The following is a 12,712-nucleotide window of genomic DNA, read 5'->3' on the forward strand; positions in this document are numbered from 1 at the left end:
GCTCTGTAGCTGCTATCAATGCATATCAACAGATCCATCACCATGACAACTGAGCAGACCTCATCCCTGAAGACTGTTAGAAGTCTGAGGACTGTTTGGATGAAACGCTCTGGAAAAAGCTTGTTGGTAGACCATTGGTTAGGCTTATCATTTGAATTCAACCTTTCATGACATTACTTTATTTTATTATTTATTCATTTTAAATGAATGATGTCATCTTTAATCTGTAGTTTTGTTCAGCCAACATCTCAAGATGAACTTCAGGGCAGGATGGAGTTTCTGCATAATGATTAAATATCAACATTCATTCAGTTAGAACACTAATCTGAGTTCTTTATAATAAAGCAAACTATGTATGGCCATGCAGTTGTTAAAAACACTTCCATTACACAAACACACACACACACACACACACACATCCAAGTTGCAGCGGCATCCATGCAGATTCTAATATCTGTGAATAATAATAATAATTCTCCTTAAACATTCATTCACACGTTATTTCTTTACTGCATATGAAATACATTAAAGGTATCATTTCACACACTAAAGCATGTGTCTGTAGCGTCACACCACTCCACTGTACTGTTCCATTGTCTAAGCTGTAGTGTACACAAAAGATGCACGGCATGGAAACAAGAATAAACTCTGAAAGTAAACTTCAGAAAGCTGAACCTGTGACGAGCCACGTGTTGTTTGCTCCACACGTTTGACAGGTCCACCCTGTGAAATCACAATGCTGCACTCACAGACTCGTTCACATGGAGGCCATATTAGGACAGCATCTCTGATAGAACTCTTGTAGATAATGGCTGCATTAGTTATTATATATCATTATATTATGATGTGTACATGTGACTTGTTAAAGAAAAGAGACCAAACTCAAAATACAGATGCATCGGACATTAGTGTTGTCAAGATTGGCTGTGGCATTTGTTTTAGCTGTATGGTACCACGTGTGTAATAATGAGATCTATATATGTGTTGAAACTTCATCAACATCACTTTGGCTCTTGATTGGGTCTTTAGTGAAGTTCTGCAGTAATTATGAAGTCAAGTTGTGTAGATCTTCCTCCATGTGTGCACACAGCTCACAGCTACATGTATGTGTCTGTTCCTGTTCCACGTTCACACTGTAGTTTCCTCACCGTCCCTCCTCCTCTGTCCTGACTGTAACCTTCTGTTTCACAGGACAAGGACCTGGAGGTGTGTGCAGTCAACCTGAAGCTGGACCAGCTGGATGCTGAGTTGCAGGATCTCAACTCCCAGGAATCCAAGGATGAGGCATCGTTGGCCAAGGTCTTTTCTCTCTACAGTCTGTAATAGAAATACAAACCCACAATCTAAAAACTGAAAGCTTTGCAGTATATTTATATTATGTATTATTTTCTATTATTCAGGTGAGGAAGCAGCTCCGCGACATGGAAGCCAAGGTGAAGGACCAGGAAGAAGAGCTGGATGAGCAGGCCGGCACCATCCAGATGTTGGAGCAGGTACAGACAGGGCGCAGTGCAGTGCAGTGCAGTGCAGGAAAATATTCAACACAATATTAAAGCTGCATTTATTCATTTTTAATTGGTAGGGGTCAAAAAAACACAGCTAGACCTGACATACATACAAAGTCCTGACTACACAACAGACACTTAGTGCTTCAACTATTACACCACCCTGATGGCTGTTTGGAAGACACAGACATTCACTTTAACATCTGTCCTCTTACTTACTAAATTATAACAAGTATACATATTTCTAAAAAAATGTTCTTGCTTCTGTGATGTTTAATATTTCAATAGCTACAACATACAAGACAAAAATGTTCTTCGTCTTTGAAACAATCAAAGAAAAAATCCCAAAGACACAGAGGCCGTCAGTCATCATGCAGGAGACAGGGTGGAGACACTGAGAGTAAATCACATTGCTCCCCTGCTGCTGGCAATCTAAAGAGACATGTTCATCAATCCACACACTAATCTTTGCATCTAGAGCATCACCATCACAAGCTCATCAGTGAGAGCTGTAGGTGAATGAAGCCAGATCTATTACATAACAAAACTTAGAAGAATCCAACACATGAATAAAGTCAGACTGATATGTTATACATATTAAACAACAGTAAGTCCTGCAGACAAACACACGCCTATGAGTCATTTATGGAAATATGGTTGGAAATCAACAAAGTTTTGCTTTATGTCACAATGAGAGCAGAGTTTGCAATGTCTGCATTTGTCTTTAAGGCCAAACTGCGTCTGGAGATGGAGATGGAGCGTCTACGTCAAACCCATTCCAAGGAGATCGAGAGCAAAGACGATGAGGTGGAGGAGATCAGACAGTCCTGCAGCAAGAAGGTGAGGAGGTCTATGAAACATTTCAGTACTGTTGAAGACAAATGATGAGCAGCAGAGAGGTCGCTGCTCCTCTCACAAGTTTTCTGCTGGAATTAGTATCTTTACTCACAGGTCAGGATCAGTGTGTAATGACTGAACCAGCCAGTCAGATAGTTATTGAAGGGCAACACACACAAGATTAAAGATTAAAAAAGACTCCGGGAGGTCTTTATTCTATTACTGATTACTCAATTACTTTTTTTTTTGTGTGTGTGAAAAAATTATTTCCTCACATGTAGCCTCCCTTCTTCCATTAAAAAAAATGCACAATGGCAGTCGGATCCATTAAAGACATGCGTAACACACACACCTTACAGATCTTAGATAGCTCCAGTTTTGCCAATTTTGTGGCCTCTGATTGCAATATTTCCTCCAACAGTCGCCGGGCCCTTCAATAACACCAACATCATGAATTATCTCTATTATCATGTTTCACTGATTTGCCGTTATTTCAATCTAAATAACCACTTCTTCCATGTTTATCTGTGTCATGGTAAATTCAGTGTAACTTAACATTTCCACAGTATTTTTTTCCACGTATATAACAAAAGAGTCATGTCATCCTTCCCGTCCGGAGCGAGTGGGGATGTAAATGACATTGCATAGTGTGTACCTGCACTGACAGGTTTGTTAAAATTTAAATCCCAGCGCACCATGAAGCATCTTTTATGTTATTCATATCATCAGATGAGCATGTTGTATCCAGACAAAACAGCTTTATTGTGTTTGTCGTGGCTCTAATACCTAACACTCTTACAGTAGTATAGATTCAAATGTAAATTATTTGACCTTTCTTCTGAGTCACATTTGTTTATATGTCAACATAATGGCTTCATCTGTGGTTTAAGTGCCACATGATATTAATCTGATGGAATGCAGTGTTGCAGTGTGTGTGGATACTGTATGTGTGGGTGGCAGAGTGAGTCAATGTGTGTGTTAATGTTGTTTTGTGTTAGTTTTGTTGATGGCTCTGTCACCGGCCTCCACCAGTCAAGCCCTCATTAGCTCACGCATAATTAGCTTTTTGCACACGTACACAAGCTGAGAGCACTTTGTCTACACTGTAACATTTACATGCTGATCTCTTATTTCATGATGGATGATGCTGATAAATGAAAGAATAGTATTGTCTGTGTAAACTGCAACATTTATGGTCTTTAGGTCCTCAACACAGAACCTCCTTACTCCTTACTACTTCAATCAAAAGTATGAAAATATAATCTACTGTAGACTGGACAGTGTTTTCACAAGATCGCAGCGTTTGCATAATTCTGGCCTCATTATAAGATGATCACTTCAAATTTTGATGCCTCCCTATGCCAAGACTTTTTTTTTAAACATGGTATCTCCAGAACTGACTAATGAAAACAGATGGCTGTGGATGTTCAGAGGATCATTGGATAGGTACACGTGAAGCTCAGACAGGCTGAATCCCACACAAGATATCTAATAATCCTGTTGACATGAAGCTTTTAGCTTTTAATGACCCTGTAATGAAATTAACATTCCAGCCTGTATGTTCAGCAATGTGTTCACTACTTCATGTACTTCTGTGTGATCAGATACAACTATGAATTTACTCATTTCCATGTGTGTGTGTTTGTGTGTGTAGCTAAAACAAATGGAAGTCCAGCTTGAAGAAGAGTACGATGAGAAGCAGAAGGTGCTGAAAGAGAAGAGAGAGCTGGAGTCAAAGCTTCTGTCAGCACAGGACAAGGTAACCACCCAGTACACAGCACACAGTACACAGCGTGCACTCTGTTGAACTGAAAACAGGATCTCAGATAGATAATGTAAAACATACTGGGGGCTGATTTCCTTTGTAGATTATGAAGTCAGTCACTCCAGATTAAAAGTTTAAACTTTCCCAAGAAACTTGTGTGAAATAGAAAATAAAGAGAATTTCTCTTCAGCAGGACTTGATGTGTGTGTCTGTACACAGCACATCAAATGGTGATGCAGAGTTGGATATTAGCAGAATGTTGGTAACGTTATTAGGTCTAAAGCTGGAGCTGTGCTGCTGGTGAGGTGTGTAGGTGGAGATGTGGGTGTTTATCTGACTGAAGTGAGTCGTTTATACTGACTGAATAAATGACTTTGACTTCCATGGAAAAGAGCAGGAACGTTACCTGCTGCATCTAAAGCAGTCCAGACAGATTCATTTTAAAGTGAGCAGCCTGTTTCTGAACATGTTAGACTGCTGTGTGCTCTGACAGAACACAGGTCAAACTTTTAATGTTCAAGAATTCATCATCAGAACCTTTTAAATATACAGTCTAGTACTAAAATGATTTATCAATTGTTTTAATTAAATCAATATTTTTGTAAGCAGCATTGACAAATTCTTTGTTTGACCTTGACTCAAGATTCTTATGACATTAATGTTAATATGCAGAGGGTGGAACCCTCTGCATATTAACATTAATGTCCATTTTAATGTCCATTTTATGTATTGTTTCCAGACTTTTAAAAAAAATCAGTAATTAACACAGAACCACATCAGACTTGTATTTTTATCTATGAGCTAAATGTGTGTAAATCATGTTGTGGAAAAATTGCTGGAGTCAAAGGTCAATGGTGAGGTCAGGAGTTCAGAAAGTGTCAGGAGCCTCTAATGTCTTATGCTGTATTATTTATTGATGCTTAAACAAGGAGAATTAGAGACACTCTCAAGTTCATCAGAAGTGCCTGAGTCAGTCTCACATTCTGACGAACTCATCCTGGTGGATCGACTTTAAACCCCAAGATAACACCACAAATACTATACGCCCAGAATTAGTCAAAGAGAATGTTTTTACCCATGGAGGTGTTATTGTCAACATATTCTAGTCTGGAGACACAGATGTCTGTTTACGCAGATTGGAACGTCAACAGCAAGCTATCTATTATGTCTATGAAGGCAGCAATAGGTCTCTTCGACTCCGGCCACCACAGTGTTGAGATATGGTGGCACCTAGTCAAAGACAAACAACTAATACTGCAGAGGACCACAAGGCCCACATGTGATCTCGTGTAACCTAAGGATAGAAAATTCCATAACAAATCAAACTCACGTGTGTGTGTGGTATAAAATGTGAAGATGGCTTCCATGACTAATGCCTCATTCATCAGTTGAGTCAGCAAACCTCACTGTACCTGTTTTCTCAGGTGAGAAGTGGTGACATAGAGACTGAGAAGCGTTTGAGGAAAGACCTGAAGAGAACCAAGGCTCTGCTGGCCGACGCCCAAATCATGTTGGACCACATCAAGAACAACGCACCAAGCAAAAGGGAGATCGCACAGCTCAAGAACCAGGTACAGCCACAGAATATACACTTACTGCACCAGCTCCAAGACACTCACTAGTAACCATGGACGGATTACTGAATGGGCCTAACTGGCACAAGTTTAGAGGACAAAGTGGTCCAGCGGGGGACAGCCAGATCGTCTCTTTGAAGTGACAGATGCAAAATGACCAGAAAGACTGACTGGACAGCAATGCAAACCAACACCAGATACATAGAGAGACATTACTATAACGAGATGCAAAATTACTACAAAGAGACCCAAGGATGAGTTTTTTAAAATGTTTTTTTCAACATTTATGAATGGTTCTATATATATACTTTGCAAACATCTGCTCTGGCATAAAAAGCAAAAGAACCATTGTTGCATTCAGGACCGGGACCAGAATCAATTAATAGTATACAGTACAGTGAGTGTACGCAGAATTGATTAACCTGAAAAAGTACTTTTGGAAGTTACTCAAGTGATACATTTCCCTCCATTTTTGTGTTCCAGCTGGAGGAGTCCGAGTTCACCTGTGCAGCCGCAGTTAAAGCTCGTAAGTCCATGGAGGTGGAGATTGAAGATCTGCACATTCAGATGGAGGACATCTCCAAGACGAAGCAGGCGGTCAGTACATCACCCTCTCAGCCTTTAAAAGCAGCATTTCTGACACGTTTCCTAGACAACCTGACCACAGGTGGCAGATTTGATGAAGTTCATGATTAAGTTTGCTGCATGTGGCTGTTGAATATGCAGAGAAAACTAAAGCTGTCACAACATTTGGAAATGATCATCGGCAGCGATCACTTGGCTTGTGTTTTTGAGGCTTTTATAAGGACGCACCATCTGTGGGTGTAGCAGGGCAGCAGCAGATATGTCAAATCATTGCCTTTAGCCAGAGATAAAGGGTGAGAGGACACACCTGTTCCCTCAGAGCTCTCCCTCCCTCCCTCTATTACTGCTGCTTCTTTTACCATATTTTTCAATTCTCTGGGTAGAAACACACCGTTCTTTGGATTCTGTCTGCAGCCTTTCCTTTACATCTTTAGTTTTTACTTCTTCTTTCTTTCCTGCTACCTCAGCCTATCCTAATCTTTTTTGACCTTTATATTTCTCTGTCCTTTTGGCATGACTTTTCTTACTTAATGCCGTGTTCCCATGGCAATCTGGCAATCACACTGCCTTTTCTTCTTCGCTCCCACATTTCTCCTGCTGTTCGTTCACCCTCAGCCTCCCCTCTCTGTATCAGTGAGGTTTAATCTCCTCGTGCCTTCTCTCCCTCTGCTTGTTAAAGAGAAATTACTCGCTGTTGAAGCTGGTTTTAAACACACTGGCCGACCTAATTTAAATAAGACATGACACCTTGAAAAGTTTGACTGTATTTTAAAAAAAGGTGACTATTACGTCCACAGTGCAGTGAAGGGTAAAGATAATTGAGTTGACTCAGCTGCAGGTCAGGGAAGAGGAGGGAGGAAGGAGGGGATGTGTGGATGGATGGGGAGAAGGTCTGGATGACTTCGTGTTCCTTCAACTTGAGTTATTTTTTTATTTTTTCTTATATATGCACACGTATGAATATGTTGCTGTCAGCTGTTCCACCAGAACGATTCTATATTTTTTAGTGTGTGAATGAATAAATTGTATGTTGTAAATGTGTTAATGACTTTTAAATGATGCATGCAAAGTCTCAAATGGGAGAGAAAATAATTTAAATGAATGAATGTAAATTCAACTGGCCAATGATCCTATTGTTTCATAATGTTTTATTTTATCTTTAAATAATGTAATTTTGACATTTAAAAATGTTATTATAAATGTAAAATTGAATTAGTGATTGTTTCATTTGAAACAATGAATCTTTGATAGAGTTGTAGATAAAAGCAGCATCTTATTTTATTATTTTTACTTTTTTGTCCCCGCTCGGCGTTGGCTGTGTTGAGAATTAACATTAGCTCCATGAGTTGGTTGAAAACTTTATCTCCAGCTGACTTTTTAATATTTCCATGACATAATACTGAGTCAGCCCTGTGTCATGTTATAAAAAAACAACAGTGGTGTGTGACGGCCACCTGTTGATCATTGTGTGGGCTCATGCATGTGCGTCATTGCTCCATCATGCTACTTAAGATGAAAAACTCAGGGAACATTCAGGGAGTATTAGACACTTCCATCCAATGAGACGCAGCCTTCTTTACATTAAAGTGTCTGTGGTATTTTGTTTTGTTTAGAGAATTATTGCACTATAGAAAAATACAGACCCTGGACAGCAAATACAACTTAATTGTTTCACAATGTTGTTGATCCTCAGAGCAGCAAAACTGCAGAGATAAGATGAATGTGTCAGCAGCTGCTTGTTTTCAAATGGTGTCTTTGAGGACGACCTCTGCGGCACGCATCAAGCCTGCTGGGAAAGTAAAAGGCTCGGCGAACTGATGACAGAAATGGTTATTGCATAAATGGAGTTTGTTGATGCGGCCCCGGCCACATCATACGCCACAATTCAACAAAGATAAAATCATGCAAATAACATTTCTTTCAGATGCTTCGGCGTTTTCGCCGTTCTCTCGCCGTTCTGTCGCTGTAATTGCAGTGTTTTGAGAAAATTGTCCCGCATGTTTTTGACAGCTTTATTTTTGCAGCGAGGCCATGGAGATCTGAGAGGGGGGAAAAGAAAAACAAAGAGCCAGGCGTCATAATTGGCTTGAGATTGCACTGACAGCTTATTGTTAAACGTGCTAAATGAAAGTTTGATGCTGCCGACTGTAGCATGTTCACTACATCCATCTCAATATTTTCCCCACTTTACAGAGCTGGAGCTGCTTTCAAAGCTTTTATCAGGCCTCAGTGAGGCCAGCGGTGGGTCTAAAAAAGGAAAGTGTGATATGTAAATTAATTTGCCCCAGATTCCATATAGATATTTTTAGTTACTGAAGTACATCATGGTACACCTCAGCCGTGGTAGTGTTAATAAAAATAGACAAAGAATAAATAAAGCATAATCTGAATCCATATTTTGATTTAATGATTTGGGTTCAGTCTACGATGGATGTGACAGTATCACCTCCGCCTGTCCCTCACTCCTATCATCTACTCACTATGTGCAAATGGATTCATTAGCCTTTTCACATAGTCACATTAACCACAATTTATTAATCCATAACCCTGCAACCACTCTCTCTCTCTCTCTCTCTCTCTCTCTCGTATATTATCCCAGTCATTAGAGAAATAGGATTACTTCAGCACAGTCCACCCCTCACCTCCTCAGCTGCAGGTACGAGGCAGTCACGTGCAGCCTCTAATGCGATATCTTGGTTCTGAATGAGACCTGAATCAACCTGTGTTGATCCCCATTATCAGAGGTGGGCTGGGTAAAAGTTCTACTGTGCATAAAAGTCACAACTACGAAGTCACAACTTCAGACTTTTCCAGACATTTATGGAGATGATGGAAGGAAAGCTGTACAGACATGTAGCCACATCAGCGTGGCCAGAAAATGTTCCTACAATTCAAATTTTCAATTCTAATTCTCAATTAAACATAATGTAATGGTTCAGTGCCCAGAAGGTGTGACAGAAAAAAAAATATTTGCACAAAATAATAAACTCTGCTCTTGAATTAATAATAATAATAATAATAATATGGAGTGTTGTTCATGTGGGAAATAATTGGAGAGCCTTATTAACCAATTTAAGTCACAAGTTAGAAATGATTTATTATGAGACTTATAAAATTATGCTATGTTTCACAATCATAGACAGAGGACAAAGACTGGTGTCTCATCTGTGGAAAATACAATATAATTTTTTATAAGATTTATGAAGCATTTGACTGGTTGAAGAAAACATTTAAAGAGCTTGACCCTGTGTGACCCACTCTGTAAATGAATGGTTACTGTGGGAGAACCAGCAGGCATCTTTTTGTCTAATCTTGTCTGACATTTTGACAACACGGCTCCGTTGATCTATTAACAAATCTCCTCGATTCACTTTCTGTCCGGCAGCTGGAGGAGCAGCTGAGTCGTCTGCAGAGGGAGAAGAATGACCTGCAGTCCAGGATGGAGGAGGACCAGGAGGACCTCAACGAGCTGATGAAAAAACACAAGGCTGCTGTGGCCCAGGTCAACTTTTCTCCCTTCTTTCTCTTTCATATACTCACTCATATATATGAGTATGAAAATTTCATTAGCCAATTATCACTTAAATTTCCTCATGGTAAATATAAACAGCTGTACACACAAGTAATTGTTCTGATTACATTACTTATGATCAAAAACTAGTGAGTGGACAACTTTGCTAACAGCCAAACATAAAGCAAGATCAACAACAGCAGACACAACAGCCAGCTAATATCACTGACTAGTCCGGTTACATTGCACACTTGTCCAGCTCCTGTTCTGGCATGACACCAGCTCCAATTCCTGTCAGCATTCCACCGGCCCCAGTCCTGAAAACCTCCTCTTTCTGGAGTTTGAAAATGCCTGTTGTGCAAACACGGTGCTCTGAGCTCACACTGCCAACCAGAAAACATTTTCTCCATAAAATAGGATCCAGTTTTACCAAAATCAGTCAAATAGTTGGTGGTGTGTGACTTAGTGTTAGCGTTAAGAGCATAGCATCAACATGATTTAAATTCTGTTCATGATAGAAAAGTTACCTAATGTTTCTTTAAATCATAACCTTTTTTATCACATGTATCTTGTAACAGTGACGTATAACTCCAGCATAGTTTCACTGGTATAACCTGAAATGTCATTTATTTGACTTACCAACATTGAAAGTATTGACGGTGATTCAGCCTAGCAAAAATTTTCCCAATATATCAGCAAATATGTGTACCACCATATCATGTCAAAAAGCGATCTCAGGTTCATTTGTAAAAGGTAAAATCTCTGGATCAGGCTTAGTCCAGCCACCACCGCATTAATATTATTGTAGCTGTATACGCAGATGGGCAGCAAGTGGAAATGAGAGTGGAGTAAAAGCGATTCTTTTCCATCACTGATGGAGTGATCTGCCTCCACTGGCTCCAAATGAACCCATCCTTCTTGTCTAAATTGAGGCAGCTGAATTCCCGATGGGACTCTCTGTAGCAGAGTGCTTCATCTACTGTGAAAAAAGCACTTGTCTCAAATATTCCACACAGGTCACTTTGAAATGTGATTTATTGATATGCTTTCAGCAGACTAAAAATCTTTCCAGCACATTTGATTGTCTGGGTAATGTCACTGTGCTGATGATGTGATCACGTTTTACTCGATCTTCTTGGTGTTTTTTTATCGTTTGGAATTTGATGGATTTAGATTTTTGATTTTTTTTTGGTCCGTATAGGTCTGTAGTATCATGCTGCTCACTGACTGTCTTTCCTTTCTGTGTTTCTGTGGTTTCAGTCAGCCCAGAACCTGGCTCAGATCAGTGATCTCCAAGCCCAGCTGGAGGAGGCCCTCAAGGAGAAGCAGGAGATTCAGGAGAAGGTAGATGCTGGCTTTCTGCTCTTGTGACAAGGTCAGATAAAAATGACATAACAGTAAAAGAGGCAAGGAGAGAATTAATGGTGTGGAATGAGTTTGAGTTTATTCCAGTGTCAGCTTTAAAAAGTGTACGTCAGAGCAGAGTAGGGGACCAGGACAGGGTTAACGATGCAGGCCTCAAGTCATTTCACAAAGCAGTTTGTTTATTTATGCTATTAATATCTATTGGATGCTTAACTACTTAACTCAAAGTTTTGTCATTTAAAAACGGTAAGAGAACAGTAACCCTTTTAATTTTAGATTTTTTGTTACTATAGATGTAAATATTGGATACATAAGATTTGCTACATTTCTCTTCATGTTTTCTTGTACCTTTTATGATATGTGGCAAAGAGCTCTGAGGAACCGAGAGGGGTATCTCTCATGCTTTTCTGCATATTGATCGATAATTAGATAAGTTATTGTTGACTAAACAGCTTGTCGTACAGTTTCTGTCTCATAATGTAAGCCCTCCTGACACAGCAAAGTTTCTAGAGTTTTCACTGCTGCAGTGTCCCGTGAAGGATTGCATTTACCAACTTGCACGGATGTGCTGCACTGCCTCAGTTCATCTCTTTTGCCTTTGCACTGGTCCCTTGGCAAATGCAACCCTTGATGTAATTGATGTGTCATTCAAGCAGGATTGGCAGTGGCAATATGTGACACAGATGGCTAACTTGGTTTCCGAACTCAGCCAAGTAATAATGCTGAACACGTTAGTGCTGTCATCCTCATAATGGCTGCTGCTGCAGGAATCTTTTTCTCCATCAGACATAGCTGCAGCTGACAAATCAGACCTGGCTAAGAAGAGGGGGACCACCTGTACAGTGCTGTTTTAGTATGTGACTTATGATGATCTGCAGTCTTATGTACAATGACACAGTCTGAGACCTCAGCTTCAGAGCACTTTTCTCCACCGACAGCAGGAGACAACATCCCAAGGCATCACGGATAGAGGGGAGCCCTCAGGTTTTATTCCAGACAAAGGGCAGCACTCACGAGTACAGTGGCAAACACGTGTATATGTTTGTCTTCTAGATGCAAGCTCTCCAAAGCCAGCTGGAGTTCCAGGAGCAGTCCATGGTGGAGAAATCCCTTGTCAGTCGGCAGGAGGCCAAGATCCGTGAACTGGAGACCAAGCTGGAGTTTGAGAAGACCCAGGTCAAACGCCTGGAGGTGAGAGCAAAAGACAGGTGGAGGAGTGGCGGTGGTGGTAGGTTTCTAGGAAGCTCCAGCTAAAGACATGCAAAGAAGTTAGTGGGAGGGTGAAATGCGCTGCTGAGGTCAGAGATCAACTGCAGAAACAGAACAGAAAAAGGTCAGGAGGTACTGTAGCTCCATAAAATATTAGACCACTGCCAGTTAAATCTAACCATCCCTGCTTTACTTTGTCCTCGAGCTTGTGTTCCTCTCACTTGACAGTACCATTTGTTATTCTGTCATTTTCAAATTACTTTCAGATTTTGCAAAAAAAAAAGCACAAGTGAAGGATAAAGGTTACCATCCGTGCTCCCAGGGTGAAATTGAAATCCTCTCTTGCCCAATTACTTACTGT

At 40.3% G+C, this 12,712-nt stretch overlaps 1 protein-coding gene across 10 annotated transcripts in view; it reads left to right on the forward strand.

Moving 5' to 3' along the window:
• Window positions 1-12,712, forward strand: part of myo18ab (myosin XVIIIA b) — a 112,570-nt gene that overhangs the window by 84,160 nt on the left and 15,698 nt on the right. For all 10 annotated transcript variants that reach the window (XM_027280822.1, XM_027280823.1, XM_027280828.1 and 7 more), the window contains 9 exons: window positions 1,192-1,299; window positions 1,401-1,493; window positions 2,235-2,345; window positions 3,997-4,101; window positions 5,532-5,678; window positions 6,165-6,278; window positions 9,652-9,768; window positions 11,038-11,121; window positions 12,196-12,333. In XM_027280822.1, coding sequence (XP_027136623.1) covers window positions 1,192-1,299; window positions 1,401-1,493; window positions 2,235-2,345; window positions 3,997-4,101; window positions 5,532-5,678; window positions 6,165-6,278; window positions 9,652-9,768; window positions 11,038-11,121; window positions 12,196-12,333 — 1,017 coding nt within the window. The remainder of the gene's footprint in view (window positions 1-1,191; window positions 1,300-1,400; window positions 1,494-2,234; window positions 2,346-3,996; window positions 4,102-5,531; window positions 5,679-6,164; window positions 6,279-9,651; window positions 9,769-11,037; window positions 11,122-12,195; window positions 12,334-12,712) is intronic.

Source organism: Larimichthys crocea, chromosome VII (genome assembly GCF_000972845.2).
Source record: "Larimichthys crocea isolate SSNF chromosome VII, L_crocea_2.0, whole genome shotgun sequence".
Taxonomy (NCBI): Eukaryota; Metazoa; Chordata; class Actinopteri; family Sciaenidae; genus Larimichthys; species Larimichthys crocea.